At 41.7% G+C, this 17790-nt stretch overlaps 1 protein-coding gene across 1 annotated transcript in view; it reads right to left on the bottom strand.

Moving 5' to 3' along the window:
• PITPNM3 (PITPNM family member 3) overlaps positions 1–17790 on the bottom strand; it is a 332363-nt gene that overhangs the window by 30139 nt on the left and 284434 nt on the right. Inside the window, exons 8-9 of the mRNA XM_069945444.1 lie at positions 12639–12826; positions 11386–11558 (exon numbers count right to left, since the gene is read on the bottom strand). Of these exons, the coding sequence (XP_069801545.1) occupies positions 11386–11558; positions 12639–12826 (361 nt within the window). The remainder of the gene's footprint in view (positions 1–11385; positions 11559–12638; positions 12827–17790) is intronic.

Genomic DNA, 17790 nt, shown 5'->3' with positions numbered 1-17790 from the left:
CACTACAATGGAACTGAGTTACAAAATCCCACCCAAACCGGAGACAAGAGTGGTGCTGGAAGAAAGTGACCATATTCTTCTAATACTGGATAACCACTTTAGGCCAGTATGTGTATGTAGGCCAGTATCATCAAGCATGTATGCTCTGGGCTGAAGGTCGCATTCTGCTCTCCCACTACTAGATGTCACTTTCTATTCTATGCACTACATGGCACAAATTAAGGAAGGCATAACAAGGGTTACCTCACAGCTGTCCTATAGATGGGGAATCAAGACCTATCTATGCTGGGGGACTTTCTTCTTCATGGCTCCTGAAAACTAGGACAGGGGTTAACCGACAGCAGTTAGAGTTAAGAACTAGGTGCTAGGTTTCCTTAGGAGGTTGCCCCAATAGCTAGTTTTACTCACTAGGTGGAGCTGTCTTCCTAGTTCTGTTTCACTCTGTGACCACAGACAGCATTAGGCAGATCTTCATAGCCGTGGATGTAGGTACTTCTTTTTCTAAGTCCCCACAGTTGAGTACCTGAGTGTCTAGAAAGGACCCCCTCAAGGTAGCCCACTGTCGTCTAAGTCATGTGAAGTTTCATCTCCCAGTATTTAAGGATTGTGTCAAGTTATTCTAAAGTATTCCCTCTAGTATACCTGTGATAAGCAGTGATTTATCCAAAAGTATTCCAAGCACACCCAGTTCACTACAAGGGATCTCAGTTAGTCACTTTCAACTACTGTATTTCTGCACCTTATCAAAAGAACTGTGATTTATTGTGTCTTGTGTCTTTAAGATGTCTACAGTAAAAAGTTGTGTTTAAGTCTATCCTGGGCTCTGTAGTTCCTCAAGCTACACCTGCACCTCACAACTGTAACGGGTGTGTGTCTGGGACCCAGGGAGGGCATATACCACACAGGCCCCATTGACAAGAGCTGGGAAGGTACGCTACCACCTGCACCATTATCAATAAATGGTAATCTTATATTACTAAGATGACAACCATCCAGAAAGATGGCCATCATTTTCCTGTTGTGGGAACATAGCATTAATCAGCATTTAATATATATTGTAGGGGAAATTATACAGTTGCATAAATGTTCATGGGTTAAGGGGGCTCAGCCATGTCTCTAGGACATGCCAAAAGTTTTTTTTTTTATGACAATTAGGCTCCTATTAGACTGCCCGATCAATACTGTAAACGAGTGCTGAGCTGCTAGATTACTGGGCCTATTACATATAATTTATAATTTAGCAAGGGCTTCATGGACATTGTTAGCGATGTACGTGCAGCCTTTTCCCAAACAGTTTACATTACCTGTCCATGCTCCCGGTCTTCTCCTCCGCTCTGCTTCCTCCCTGGCACTAAAAATGACAGGCCGCTCAGCCAATCACTGGCGATTGGCTGAGCGGCCTGTCAGCTCAGACAGGCCACTGTGAAGCTGCAGCGTGCAGGATCGGGGAGGAAACAGAGCACAGGAGAATTTTGAGAGCGTGGACAGCTAATGTAAACTGTTTGTTGCACCATCAGCCACACATTGGTATTGGATAGCGATGCACAGTCGGTAGCCAATGATTTTAGGCCTGTGCCTAATGAAATGATCTACTGATGATCGTTTCATCGGCTGAATCGCCTCAATAACCACTGTTTGAATTTAAAAATATAGACTAGAAACCTGTGTGCGCTCATCGCCTTAGGCTTAGAATTCCTTAGCATTATTTAGATAAAGATTGAGTATTTGATATCTCACTGTAACAAAATTCACAATAAGAACATAAGTAAAAATTAACTACATAGCAGTTAAGTTTAACACGTAGAAAATGAATGTATTGCATATTAGTTAACCTTATTAGTAAGTGTCAGGATGAAACTTATTTTACTGAATGATCTAATTTTAATTGGTGGAAAATTAACACTTATATCAATAATATAGAACATTCTGGTTCTCTGCATTTTAATGCAATTTCATTAACCTATTATAGCTGCCATTAAACACTTGTTAGGAAGGTGAGAATCGGATAAAAAGCAGTTCAGTCAGAATAGAATGAGGGTCGTAAATAAATAATGTTTATTTCAACTATTCATTTGGACGGCTTAATAAAATTACTGCCAATTTAACTAAGCAGAAAAATCTATTGTAACGTGTTACTTTTCTCTTAATTAAATCCTCTTAATTAAAATTGTGTGAAAAAAAATGCATTTGCAACGGATAAACAAGTGAATGCACAAGGTTTATTAAGTTTTGCGACCCGATAAATCTCTTTATATTAGTGCCTATTAGGAGGGAGGGTACTTATACTTACCTCCTGGGCTGACACTGGTGCAATTGCTGATTGGCTGAGCAAAGACTGCATGAGCCAGTCCCAAACACATTGATCAATGTGTCCTGGGGCTGGTGCCGGTGAACGGAGGCAGTACAAGTACTCCCTCCCAATAAGCACCAATACAAAGAGATTTGTTAGGTTTGAAATACCCTTTAACTTCAATCCAATATATGGAATTGTTAACAAGCCCTTAAAAAATTCATTAGACTTTACTATGATTGTCTGAATAACTGCTATAGATTTAGAGAACAGTTGCTGTTACAGACAGATTTCAGCCTTTGTGTGTTATCATAATTTCTTTCTACCCTTAATTCCACTAAAATTTCCGTACAGCCAGATTATTAATTGTAACATTGCTCTTACGAAAAGGATCATTTGTTTCATCCCCTGAGGATCTGAGCATTGATTAAATAGAGCTGTTCAGTCATTTAATAATGGAGTGTGCAATCCGCTGATACGTACATGGGAGCTACAGCTTAAGTCTATTGCTGGTGAAAAGACAACAGAACAGCGACATAGGATACATGTTTTTCCTAATCTGCAGTAGAAAAGAAAAAGATGGTTTGAAACATTTCTTGCTGAACTTAAGGTCAACGAACCTGTAAAAGAATCCACCCAATACTGGACAACCAGGGTCAAACAAAGGAAAAGGTAGACAGTAAAGTACCTCTGGATAAATATTTATATGACATATGTTAAAGTGTAACTATGATTTGTAAAAACGTGAAAAATATTATAGCGACATGTCAGAAGTGCATAACAGTCGTGGTGCCGTGCTGAGACCCCCGCTGATCGATAGAATGAAGGGTACAGAAGTGCTTAGCAGCTCCTGCTCTTCTCCTTAATTTCTGCTATATGGAGTGGAATTCTGTAGACTGCTAATACAAGCAGTCTACCGAATTATAATGGGAGCCTATGGAACTTTCGGACGGAGGTTTTATAGGCTCCATTATAATTCAGTTATAGCGGAGATGAAGGGGCAGAGTGTGTGCTGTTAAGCACTGCTGCCCCTTCATTCTAGCGATAAGCGGGGGTCTCATCACCCGGACCCCCACTGATACGCACTTCTGACATGTCACTTTAATGTGTCAGAAGTTTTTACAAATCATAGTTACCCGTAAGGTATGCCTAAGTACAGCTGCAGTCATTCTCCCAATTAGTATGTAAAACTTCTTTTTTTTCAACTTTTTTGTGTACATCTATTTAGATCCGCTATTCTATTGACTTCCATCTTAAAAAAAAAAAAAAACACATCCATTTTTTAACGTCCACAATAACGTTGACCAAATTTTTATTCTTTTTTCTTTTTTTAAAGGAAATCAATAGAAAAACTGTTTTTTTGTAAAAATGAATGGAAAAAAATGGATGGAAAAAACTGTGTGAACCCAGCCTAACATTGAAAAAAAATGTTGCCAATTCTTACAGCAGTTACTACATACTGGATGTAAAGCGATTTGCGCCTGTTGCATTTTCACTTTTCAATTATGTTAAGGAATATGGCTCCTATTTATCCATGTGTGTATAACAGAGACTGCTATAAACTGCCCATAACAACCAATCACAGGTCAGCTCTCTACCATTGTAAAAAAAAAAAAAAAAAATGCTATGGGCAGTTTATACTGGTTTCTATTTTACACATTTTAATAAATCTAGGCCATATCACTTGATCCCCAAGTCATATGCCTTCTCTAATGAAGAAACACTCATCCACTAGAGACATCCATAAATCATAATGGATCTCTGTATAAATTCCAAGAACACTTTATATGGTTTAGCCATCGATCTACCATTAGAAGCTTTCAAACTGCTTGTGTTGTAGTATACACTACAAGGATATAGATATATATGACCAGTTTATGTGTACATCAATATAAGTTGTCTTTAATACTCAAACCATAATAATTTTAGGTGTGCTACATTTTACTCCTGAAGTCCTTAAAATGACATTTAAACTATACTTTAAAAGAGTCCATGCTTTTTATACGTAAACTAGAAATTTGAGACATTTTATTTTTTCATTTTATATCGTTGTTTCGTTCCTCTGAGCATAGTTTTACTAGTACAATGTTTTATTTGTCAATGTTACAGTTGTCTCAGTATTTGCTTAGCCAAAGAAAGGGTGAAATGAGAGGATGGGAAGTTAGAGGGTGGGGTTATTCTCCCTGGAGCCCCTTATAAGTATCACTAATGGTGCACACAGATTTATCTGACAGATTATTAAAGCCAACGCCAGGAATGGATATGAAAAGACGAGAAATCTCCTTCTTTACTTTATGACCCTCCCAAATGTCTCATTGCAAAAGTGTCCTCTGAATTCCCTTGGGGTGTAGAGAGAGTAAGAACCATGGAGAGACAGGATACTGTACAGCGAGAGATTTTGCCCCTGGATGTGGGTAGCTCCTTATTGTACACGGAGTGCTGAGGATGAAGAGAAGTCTCTAACCTTCATCCTCTGTGCTGTTTCCATGCACTTTGTAGTTCAATGCTGCATCTAGTAAGACTGTTTGGAGCACTGGGGGCAGGGCTAACAGCCCCCAAGCACCGAGCCAACCCACCCCCGACTGCCCTGCTCCACTAATAATCAATCTAGGGGCAGGGTGGATCAGTGCTCTTAAGGCAGTAGCCCCATCCCCAGTGCTCCAAAGAAGCCTTAGTACACTCAGTATTATACTACAAATACTACTCAGTATTATACTAGATTTGTCTAACCAGCTGATAGTTTCCCTTTAAATTATAAAAAATTTCAACACATTTTCTCATTTTGATTATACCAGTCTTCATGTATCCATTTTAAGAAATAAAAAATGCAACATATCCACATGTTTTCCCGAACATCCTTTTTACGAAATAAAATATTTTACTTTAGATGTTCAGAACTGTCTGGCACTCTCACAAGAGGGGCTCAGCTCACAGTAACATAACGCACACTGTCATAGTGAGATCTCAGTATGGCTAGAGATGAAAGGTTTAGTCACATGCAAGCAAAGTGACAGGTGATCAAACAAACAGTCTAACTAAATGTGGGACCTCCATCTGTATTCTGTCTGTGTCTGTTGCCACTGTAAAAAAAAGAAAAAAAGGAAAAACATGTTCTCTACAAATATGCCAGGAAGATGCTAAGTGATAGCCCTGAGAGATTTATGCACATCATCAGGGATAGATTTACATATAGGCGATATGTGCCTACATGCACGATTAGGGTAAGGAGGCCTATGCCATATGGATTACAAGGGATACTTTTAGATGCAACTTAATATGTTATTAAGGTAGCCACAATCATGGGGGAGACAGGAGATGATACCCCGGAAAGGACAATGTGTTCACCAGAAAGTTATGCTTCATTATGGTGCCCATACACATTTGATGAAAGATTCTAAAAGTAATCATTCATTGGGTAATATTTAACTTCAAGCTGTCATTTTAGCTGTATTAGAATTTTTCATCCAATAAACAGACAAAAAATTTTTTTGGAGATCAGAATCTTCTCAGAAGGTTTGCCCTTTATCTGTTTTTGTATTGACTATGTGTGACCATTCCCCCCCCCCCCCCCCCCCCCGATCCAAATTATAATTTTGGGGGTGAATACAGAGTAACCCGTTTTCCTTAATGTGTTTGCAAATACTGTAAATAATGCACTGCATGTATATAACTGCATAGTTCTCTAGTACCAAAGGGACTGTTTACTTACATCCTTAACCTCTCTCACCCCTCGTTTCTGTGATTCTTAGCGATAGAGCACTGAGACAGCATCTAAATCACTATACTAATCCTCCTCATTTGAGCGATTTTACATTGACCCAGGAACGCTGTTACAGTGTTTACAGCGTAACCAGGGCAATGCCGCTGCGCTCAGCTGACCGACGCGGCATGTCACATGACCGGAAGTGACGTCGCGGGTAGGCAGAAGCGCGCGGCAACGGCGTATATCAGCCCCCGGACCAGGACTGCATATGTCAGCAGCCACTGCTCCTAGACACACACTCAGCGTGCGCACCTGCACGGAGTGTATCACGGTCTCGTCTGCCACTGCAGCAGCCGGTGAGTGTACCCCTCTCTGAACATGTCATTGCCAGTTTGTTTATGACGAATGGAATGCACTTATACTGTGCTTTGTATTTCTTGTTTTGACAGTTAAGCCCCAGCCATAACTATTCCCTGTATTGTACCTTGCCTCCTTGAGAAATCCAGTCACCTGGAGGAAACGCGTCGGAGGGTAAGGGACCAGCATTATTGCGTTTAGGGCATACTAGGGTGTTGATTCACCAAGGGGTAGACCAGGGTAGGGGTCGCCCTTCTTAGGGCGAGTGCCCCGCTCCCCCCTGTGCGAGTAGGGGTAGTATATACATATCACTCGGTAGGGCAGACTAGGGTTACAAGGTCCCTACCCTATATGTATCCTTCTACCCTGGTGTTAGTAGGAAACCCATAACCATAGCTGATACAGAATATTTAGACAATTGTCTATGGCTCTGGGTGTATACCACTAATAACAGTGACTGCAGATTAATCTTTGTTTCATGTTGTGTATTGGTCTGTTTAAGTGGGGTATATTTTTATTGGTATTTAAATAAACGTTAGGTTTTATATATTGTTTGTGCACCCCCTGCTGTGAATTCTATGATATAATTTTGGGGTGCAGTTGAACACACTCCCCGAGTGGATATGTGTACTGTGCTTGCACTTTAGTATATATCTTGAGGATATGGCTGGTTTTCTGTCTTCAGGCATTAATACAGAGACTTGGGCTACAGAGGTGGAGAATGTTTTTTCCGATAAAACATTAGTACAGAAAAAATACACACCCACTTTCAAATCAGCCTTTAGGGAACTGACACGAGTGTACAAGGAACATATAACATCGTGGTGGGAAGTGCAATGTATTGAGAACTACCTAAAAAATCAGATAGTGCCACGTGGACTACGGATTGGTCTGGCACCGGCGAATCGCAGTCGAACTCCAGAACTCATGCAAAAATGGGAGAAGGAGGCGACTGAGAGCTCACTGCGATTCATGCGGCTACTACTGGAGGGGGAAAAAAAGACCCTAACCATTAGTGAAGGCAAACTAAAAGAGCAGATAGAGATTGCCCGAGGTTTCACTAGTGAATCCGAATATAACACACAAGAGTCGCAATTACAGAACACAATAGAGAAATTCCAATATCACATCAAAGAACGTAAACACAAACAATTTAACCGTGATCGACAAGACTTCAAGGAAAATAAAGCTTACAGTTTCCTTTCAAAGCCGCACCAAAGGGAAGCCGAGAGCGAATACTCATCCACGGAGACAGAGAATTCTGATACGGAGGCAGGAGATAGGGGAAGGGGACGAGAGAGGAACAGGGGTAGAGGTCGGAAAGGAAGGGGCAGAGGAAGAGGCACAGGCAATAGGGACCCACATTTTTTACCGCCATACCCCCTGAGGAACAGAATCCCATAGCATCACGCAGTCAGGAGCTCCAGGTCGTTAATTTATCATCTAAAACACTTACCACTGAGGAGATGTGCATATTGAGTAAGGGCCTGGGCTTTGTACCCACGAATTCATATCATGAGTTTACGTGGGCAAAGGACTTGCACCTCTTTGCCAGAAAGCTCCGTTGGCACAAATATCATGCCATCCAGGAGAGGAAAAAGGCAATGGAAATGGGGATCCCGGGAGAAATCCTTGAGGGGGTTAATATACTCATGGGTCTAATGCAGGAAGACCACATTGACACAGGGAAGGGGCCATTCACAGACTTAAAGAATAAGAGCCAACGTATGCCACCCCTAGGGGACGTTTCAAGTGTTGACATCTTCCTGGACCTGGTACTCAAGGATTTAGCAAAACTGCAGCCCCACACCTCACAAAATTATACACCAGGTGAGATGCAAGCTATCCTTAGACTTGAGAAGGATTCCACCATAATCATCAAACCATCAGACAAGGGGGGGAATGTGGTCGTGATGGGAGTGGAACAATACAGAGAGATGTGTATGAATCTGCTTAATGATACAGTGAGTTATAAACGACTCATGCAGAACCCTATAAAAATGTACAAGGGGGAACTCCAGAGCCTGATAAAAAAAGCTGTGGATGAACAACTAATCAGTAAAGATGAAGCAGAATTCCTTGTTCCAAGACATCCCATCACGGCCACATTCTACGCCCTCCCTAAGCTGCACAAAGGCACAACCCCGCTAAAAGGGAGGCCTATAGTGTCTGGGGTGGATAGCCTCACCCAAAATATAGGCATCTATGTAGACCGGATTCTACAACCTTTTGTTACCTCCCTGCCCTCTTATGTGAGGGATACAACAGATCTCTTGCGTAAATTGGATGGGGTCACCCTGGATAGTGAATCCACGTTGGCCTCAATTGATGTGGAGGCACTATACACCTCAATAGATCACGACCTGGGCATCAGAGGAGTAGAGTACTTCCTAATGAGTAGGGGTTGCCAGTATGGACCCCATAACAATTTTATTTCCGAGTTGTTGAGATTCATACTGACCAAGAATGTCTTCATGTTTGGTCACCATCTCTTCCACCAGCTCAGGGGAGTTGCCATGGGGTGCCCTTGTGCCCCCACGGTGGCAAATCTCTTTCTGGGCTGGTGGGAGGAAAAGATGGTTTTTAATAAGGAAAACGTCCAGTTCACGGATCACATTGGCCTCTGGGCCCGTTTCATCGATGATGTTTTCATCATATGGAACGGACCAGAGGAAAGTTTCGTGCACTGAGACAGCATCTAAATCACTATACTAATCCTCCTCATTTGAGCGATTTTACATTGACCCAGGAACGCTGTTACAGTGTTTACAGCGTAACCAGGGCAATGCCGCTGCGCTCAGCTGACCGACGCGGCATGTCACATGACCGGAAGTGACGTCGCGGGTAGGCAGAAGCGCGCGGCAACGGCGTATATCAGCCCCCGGACCAGGACTGCATATGTCAGCAGCCACTGCTCCTAGACACACACTCAGCGTGCGCACCTGCACGGAGTGTATCACGGTCTCGTCTGCCACTGCAGCAGCCGGTGAGTGTACCCCTCTCTGAACATGTCATTGCCAGTTTGTTTATGACGAATGGAGTGTACTTATACTGTGTTTGTATCTCTTGTTTTGACAGTTAAGCCCCAGCCATAACTATTCCCTGTATTGTACCTTGCCTCCTTGAGAAATCCAGTCACCTGGAGGAAACGCGTCGGAGGGTAAGGGACCAGCATTATTGCGTTTAGGGCATACTAGGGTGTTGATTCACCAAGGGGTAGACCAGGGTAGGGGTCGCCCTTCTTAGGGCGAGTGCCCCGCTCCCCCCTGTGCGAGTAGGGGTAGTATATACATATCACTCGGTAGGGCAGACTAGGGTTACAAGGTCCCTACCCTATATGTATCCTTCTACCCTGGTGTTAGTAGGAAACCCATAACCATAGCTGATACAGAATATTTAGACAATTGTCTATGGCTCTGGGTGTATACCACTAATAACAGTGACTGCAGATTAATCTTTGTTTCATGTTGTGTATTGGTCTGTTTAAGTGGGGTATATTTTTATTGGTATTTAAATAAACGTTAGGTTTTATATATTGTTTGTGCACCCCCTGCTGTGAATTCTATGTGTGACCAGTTTGAACAACTGTAAAGGCCAATATTAGCCACAACGGATATGACCATCATCCACCATCAGCTTACTTCTATCCAAAGTGTATGGCTACCTTTAGGATGAGGCCTATTTAAAGGGGTATAAGTTATATGCCAATGTCTTATATCAGCATGGCATGGCTGCAGTTCCCTTAGGAAATATTGGCTTTTATTCTTCAACCAGTGGCTAGCGAACCACAGGTGTTTCTTAGGGCCCCTTACATGTAGTTCTTCAAGTAGGTAGCAGCTCATGTCATTACGATCAGGGATAAACCATTCATTAACTTGTGCAACATGGTCAGAACTGTATGATCTATTGTTTTGTTTTTTTTAGGGAAAAAGCCATTGTAATGGCTGCAGGAAGGAGAAGTGTACATCCTTCCTTTATATCTTTAGCTCCATTTAAATCTGATCTTTGTTTTGGCTCAAAAACTGAAGCTTTAGTACCATATGACATTGGCTTCTGGGTCAGGATAATAGACAATACACAGTATTGGGGATGGCCTGCACTTTTCTGCACTTGGCATATTTAAAGCGACTCTGTACCCACAATCTGACCCCCCCCCCCCCCCCCCCAAACCACTTGTACCTTCGGATAGCTGCTTTTAATCCAAGATCTGTCCTGGGGTCTGTTCTGCAGGTGATGCATTTATTGTCCTAAAAAACAACTTTTAAGCTTGCAGCTCTGTGTCAAACAGCTGTGGCCTAGAGTATCTGTGCCCCAACCTTGCACCACCCCTCCGTCCCTCCTCTCCACCTTCTTCATCATTAGGAAAGCCACTGGCATGTTTTTTTCTGTTCCTTTGCAGTGAAGAGTGAACAGGTCCAGCCCATGTGCCGTGTTCTCACAGCTGATGAATAGGAGAATACCTGCCAGTGGCATTCCTAATGATGAGGAGAGCAGGGAGGAGGGATAGAGAGGGTGTGCCAGTTTAATGCACACACACTCTGTTTGGCACAGGGCTGCAAGTTTAAAAGTTGTTTTTTAGGACAATAACTGCATCACCTGCTGAACGGACTGCAGGACATATCTTGGATTAAAAACAGCTATCTGATGGTACAAGCGGTTTGGGGGGGGGGTCAGATTGTGGGTCACTTTAACACATACATTTTGCTTTGCTTTACTTATTGGTTATAAGTTATTATGATTAAGTTAGTATGAATGAAGCATTGTGGCTCAGTTCTACCTGGTATATTTAATGTCCTCAAGTTAAAAAAAAATTATGCAATGCTATAAACATGTATGGATGTACCAGAGTGAAATCCTTGGTTATTTTGCTCATTGCTGGTTATTTCTATTACTTTAGTTAATTCTTGTTAATTTCTAGTTACTGTTATTACAATTAAACTTTGCTGTCTATTAGACAATAAGCGGCAGCAAAGTTATAAATCCATGACCGAATTACAATGTATGAAAATGCACTAATATATTTGTCTAGTCTTACCATCCAGTCCCGGCAACACCGTCCTTCTCATCGCTAATACCAGGCCCAGTGGAGAACCGAAGAGAAAAAAGTCTGACACCTCGAAATCAAAACGGCCCAAGTGCTCTTCACAAAGATTAGAGCTCCCTGTTCTGGGAAAGTCCATGTCATCCTTCAGGACGCTTGAATGGATGCTGGAAGAGGAAGAAAAAAAACATTCAACCCATAATTCAGAGACAATTCAGACTGGGGACTTGATGTGTGGCCTCAGTTTGAAGACAATTTAAATATTCTATCAGAATAAAAGGAATTGTGTTCACCAGCAGTCCTATGTAAAATGACTGATAACACTGTTATAGTGACAAATGACAAACTTCACCCTGCTGCGCTGAAAACCTTATCTCTGCTCAATCTGTCCTTTTTATTATTGTAATCGTTCTTTTAGCAAAAGGTTTCAATAGCTATAGGGAGTCAGCAGTGCTGCAGGGAAATCTAGTTCCACATTACTGCTTTATAGACACCATCAGCAGAATACAGATGCCACTCGGATGTGTCAGGATATATGACCCACAGCAGCTGATAGACATAGTAAGAACCTGGTACCTCCACTTGCAGAATACAGGTATCACAGGTGTAACTTAAATCTCCTAGGCCTCAATGCAAAATCTCTAACACTTAGCGAATTTGACATCTGGCTGCATGTATGTAAGTTAACCCCCTGCCGGCCGGAGCATACATCACCTGCTCCGTGCTCCGGCTTGCTTCAAAGGCTCCCTGCGTCTGCTCGTCCTGCTCCGCCAATCAGTGCGCTGCCCCTCTGCAGCCACTGATTGGCTGAGCGGGACATCCAGCCGAGAACCCCCGAAGCAAGCCGGAGCGGGGAGGAGGTGATGTATGCTCCGGTCGGCAGGGGGTTAACTTGTCAATCCTGCTGCATGTATTCTCATTGGGATGAACGTGCACTGGATCTGCAGCGTGAAATCCGCTAATCCGCTACGGATCCGGTGTGTGTGAAGGCACCCTTAGGGTAGCTTCACTTACACCGTATCACAGCCGATTTTATGCTGCGGATCTGCAGCAGATTTGATTTGAATAACTGAACACAGCATAAAATCTGCCGCAGATCTGCTGCGGATCCTGTATGTGTGAATGCACCCTTACAAAATACTTGAAATACAATAATCTGGTATGAACATAACGCCATTTAAACAAACAAAAAATGTGTACAGTAATAGCCAGCATTCTCAGACAATAATGTAATAACATGTATTTACCTGGACAGGAAAGCATGGTGTTGTGTTATGGTATCACAGTCATAAGTAGAAGAATCGCTTTGTTTCCTTAGTAATGGTGGCCTGGCTTCTGCATTCTCCAAAACTCCTGAGATGTCAATATTGCTTTTGCTGAGCCTCTTGGTGCCTTTCAGGTTGGCGCTGCCTTCATTTGATAGAATAGGATTATCCTTATGGATTGATGGGGAAAAAAAGCCTTTGAGTACAAGATGACTGCAGAGTCCTTGTTAGTTAAAACAGCTATACCTTCAAATGATATAAACATAGGGGCAGATTTATCAATATGCATCCCTGGCATACGCCATGGAAAAGGGCTTTCTCTGTGGGTTACGTGAGGTGTAAGCCCCTCTTGCCTGCTGGGCAGGCAGCGAGGCAAGGTGAGAAGGAGATGTGGCCTCTACCCGTGTCTAAATTATTAGGGTTTATGCCTGAAAACATACAACATTATCTTTAGTGTCTCCATATCTTCACCATAAGGATCTGGTCAATTTATCAGACTTTTACACAATCAAGACGTCTTATACAAGAAGTGGCTTTTAGTTTTTACATATTTTCAAGGGGAACTATCAGCAGGTTAGACTAATCTCCCAGGACGCAGAGGAGGTAGGTATGTGTGTTACCTTCCTCCTCGGCGCAGGCAGACCAGCTTAGATATAAATACTAATTTAAAAATATAAAAATAATTTTCCCAGGCTGATTGTCTCCTTAAGTTCTATAAGTATCTGTTTCAAGCTATAAACTGTATGTAATGAGGCATGACTGATAGACATCTTGTCCTTCCTCATTCAGTAATATCAGGTAGTACAAGGTTATGTCATGTATTAAAATAGAATTGTACCATATGAGACTAGTAGACAAAAGAAAATCCTAATTCGGCTCACCGTACCCGCATCCTGTTCCCTCCCCTTTCTGATTACCTGATTAAACTAAACTATGTAAACCCACCAAACAATGCAAACCCTGAGAAGTTTGGCACCTTGGCAATGTCCAATTCCAAATAATCATATTAAAATTTTTAAATGATCCAATTCATAATGGATCACCAAAATGACTGATGTGTTTAAAGAGGAACTATCAGCAAGTTAGACAAATCTAACCTGCTGATAGCCCCTATAGCACTGGGGACACTGAGGAGGAAGGTATTTCTCTTCTTCCTGTTAGTCGGGTAAACTTTGCTCAGGAGCACAGTTAGGAACACTGCCGCGTCACCCAGCCCATCCACTCCAATGATTATCATTAAAAGGGGCAGGCCAGATGACGCGGCAGCGCTCCTAATAGTGCTCCTGAGTGGAGTTTACCCTGACTAACAGCACGGGAATTGAGCTGAGGCAGAAAGTAACACACATACCTTCCTCCTCAGCGTCCCCGGCACTATAGGGGGCTAGTAGCAGGTTAGATTTGTTTATAGGGGGCTATCAGCAGGTTAGATTTGTCTAACCTGCTCATAGTACCCCTCTAAAACTTTAATTCTTAGAAGGGGTTATCCAGTCATTTCAGTACTCTGTAATGGATTTTATCATAAGTATACTTCAATGAAATGCCGGTAATCAGGATTTGCTGTGGTGCTTCTCTACGTAAAAAATAGGAAGTATATAGGTTTGTATCTATATCCCCAATATTTATGGGTAAGGTATAGTCCTAGTTTGAGTTTATTATCTATATAAATTATCTACAGGTATACAGTGGCACTTCGTATTAATATTATTTGCTTATATACTGTAGACTTTTGTAGAAAAAAAATAATGACAATATGCTGAAGGACAGAATTAATGACAATGCAATTCTCTAAAGTGTGGATCTGACAGGGATATTCGATTGTGACCCCTTTTGGAGGAAAAGACTGAATGGTGACAATCTATGTACAGCCCTGCTGGATGCTTTGGATCTATAGGCAAGAGGAAAAAAATAAGACTAAAGCTATATGCCTTTATTGTGATTCATGCAAAGACAGCTCCCTAATGCAAAAATAAATTTAAAATGCATGTGAACTTCCAACCACAGCAATCTGACGTGTGTGTGTGTGTGTTTGTGTGTGTGTGTGTGTGTGTGTGTGTGTGTGAGTGATGACTGCAAGGTGACTTGTGACAATGTAGTCCCACAAAAAAAAATTGGGATTTGTAGCACAAGTCACAGTAAAGCTGTGATTTTATTACAATTAATAAACTGTCACTATAAAGCCCTAGTTTAAATTTCTTGTGGAGCTTTAGTTCACATGTTACTAAAAAACAGATACTATGCATATGATACAATAAACATGTAATTAGTGTCTATTATTATTATTATTATTATTATTATTTTCAAATCTAGATGCAGCAAAATAAAAAGCTATTTCCTTCTAGCAGTTTCCAGTTTTACCACTAGATGGCATACACACTACTCTCCAATGTAGTACACTTTGCAAGAGCTTTTATCAGTATACTGTATGAGAAAAGTTGAAACAAACTTCTTGTTTTGTAATTCTTTACTATCTCCACAGGATAAAATGACAAACCTTACTTGCAGATTATCTTGTCACTGACCCTGGACCATTTGTCTACACAAGCCTGGTTTTATTAGTAACAGTAATAGGTATTTATGTCTAATAAGAAAGTTTCCAAATTCACTCCCCTTAAGGAGGAGGAGGATCATACTTGCTAAGCCAGGGGCTTTCTGCTTTATACTGAGGGTCAAGAACCCTGAAGCAGCTTTCTACAGGTGGGTAACTCTTATTTTTGGAGGAGATACAAATTTTGCTAGTAAGAAAGAAAGGTGACTTGGACAGGAAATATACACAAGGTGCGATTGGGTGTGATAAAAAACAAAATACAGAATGCCTATGAAAATATCCTGGAGGACAGAATTACATTATCCCATGGAGCATTGCCTGAGAATAAGTCTCTATACCCTGATCGTGAGAGTCAGTACCACCTGAGCGTACAACTAAGTTGTAGGTTATATTTTAAGTAGTATAACCAATGGATCCACAGGTATATACTGGAGAATTTACAGACCTTCCTAGCATACCTCTATTATTAAATCTGTTCCCTTCATGGACAAGGCTTTCTAATATACTGTAGAAGCAAGAAACTGTATGAACAGCACATTCCCTGCATCATTGCTTTGTAATGATGAAGAACTTCATTTTCGTGTGAAATTATCACCCAGATTCCATTGTCTGGACTGTTGGGCGGTGGAGATGTGTTTTCTGCAGTCAAGATTTACACTTCATTGCCTTAAAGTCCAAGGGACAGTCCTGACCTTGGCACAGACCAGAATAGTACCGTCTGCATGAATATTGCAAGTGTCAACGGTAAAATCTTGTGAAGAAAGAATCATGGGACTTTATGTCTTATTTCTTCTGTAAGCTAATGCCTAGATTTCCACACAGTGGTGTTATGTACTTGTTACTGCAGTGCTGCTTTAAAGTTTGTGAACCCATCAGAATTTTCTGTATTTCTGCGGTGATGTCACTCCAGTGCTCATGACTGAGTGATGGATAAATATTCATTAGAAGGGCGGCCAGGTTGAGCAAATCGGTTCACTGAGGGTGGTAGTGCATCAAGCTGCTCCATTTACATATCTAATGAACTTAGTTCCCAAAAGTGGTGCCAAGGATCAACCTGAGACAATTACCTTCATCCACAGCACCCCGTGCCCTATAGAGGCGTAGCAGCAGGTTACAGGCTTCTAACCTGCCGATTGTTTCCTCTTAACTCCTGAATGGAGAAGTCCGTCAATAATTTTTAATAACGTATTGTATTGCCCCCCAAAAGTTATACAAATCACCAATATACACTTATTACAAGAAATGGACATAAAGTGTTTTCCCTGCACTTACTACTGCATCAAGGCTTCACTTCTTGGATAAAATGGTGATGTCACGACCCGACTCCCAGAGCTGTGCGGGCTGTGGCTGCTGGAGAGGATGATGGCAGAATGATGCTCAGTGTCCCTCCAGTGCCCTGTGTCCCTCAGTGTCCCCCTGCCATCATCCTCTCCAGCAGCCACAGCCTGCACAGCTCTGGGAGTTGGGGCGTGACATCACCATTTTATCCAGGAAGTGACATCACCATGTTATCCAGGAAGTGAAGCCTTGATGCAGTAATAAGTGCAGGGGAAAACACTGTATGTGCATTTCTCGTAATAAGAGTATGTTGGTGATTTGTATAACTTTTGGGGGGCAATACAATACAATACTTTATTAAAAAATTTAGCTGGACTTCTCCTTTAAGAACCCATAATGTGCCAATGCACCATTAAACCCTGCAGCTCTATGACGTGAGCTCAAGAACGGAGCTTGCTTCATAGAGGGTGAGGACCGTCTGTTATCATCACCAGAGTCTTCACCATCAATGACGGGCAGCAGCGATCACAATGTCATTAACCCCGTTCAATCGCAGGGTTTAAGTGTTAGTAACAGGAACGGCTCCTTTCACTGTCTGATGGGGACGGCTGCAGTGCGACTGACTGTAGGAGGTATGATACGCCCATGCAGTCTGATTGGCGATCCTCTCATAGTCTGTTATAGGCAGACTCTATGGGAAGAGCACAGATACGGCTGATAAATTCTATGCAATGACATAGTAATGTGTAGTGCAAGAAATCCCTAGCAATCCGCTCCCCCCATAAACATTTAAATTACCCTCTTTATTTTACAAACAAAGCAAGTAAAAATAAACAAGCTAATAAGCTAATAAGCACGCACACTGTGAAGAGCGGGAAAAAAACGAAGGTCATACAGTCTAAAAAATAGAAAAACATTAGACTATATTCCCACTGACCTATAGAATAAAGTTAACCTTTCAGTTTAATAGTATAATTGTAACCCCACAAAATTCCTAAACTGCAATTTTTTTCCAGGTTCACCTCATAAATAATATTTTGTGGGTTTTATCATTCATTATATGGTAGATTGGAAGGAGTCATTACAAATACACTGGTTCCCGAAAAAGAAAAAAGATAATAAAGCCTTTTTATGGCCATGTAGATGGACAAATAAAAGAGCTATGGCTCTCAGAAGGAGAGGAGGAAAAAATAAAAATGAAAAAATGAAAATTGGCCTGGTCCTTAAGGCCAAGATGCATTGGGCCCTTAAGAGGTTAATAAAAACTTACAGTAAGCTTACATTTACTTTTACTTACATTTTATCTTGGTC

The sequence above is a fragment of the Dendropsophus ebraccatus genome, chromosome 11 (genome assembly GCF_027789765.1).
Source record: "Dendropsophus ebraccatus isolate aDenEbr1 chromosome 11, aDenEbr1.pat, whole genome shotgun sequence".
In the NCBI taxonomy this organism is placed as follows: Eukaryota; Metazoa; Chordata; class Amphibia; order Anura; family Hylidae; genus Dendropsophus; species Dendropsophus ebraccatus.
This window is presented reverse-complemented; position numbering and strand designations above follow the sequence as displayed.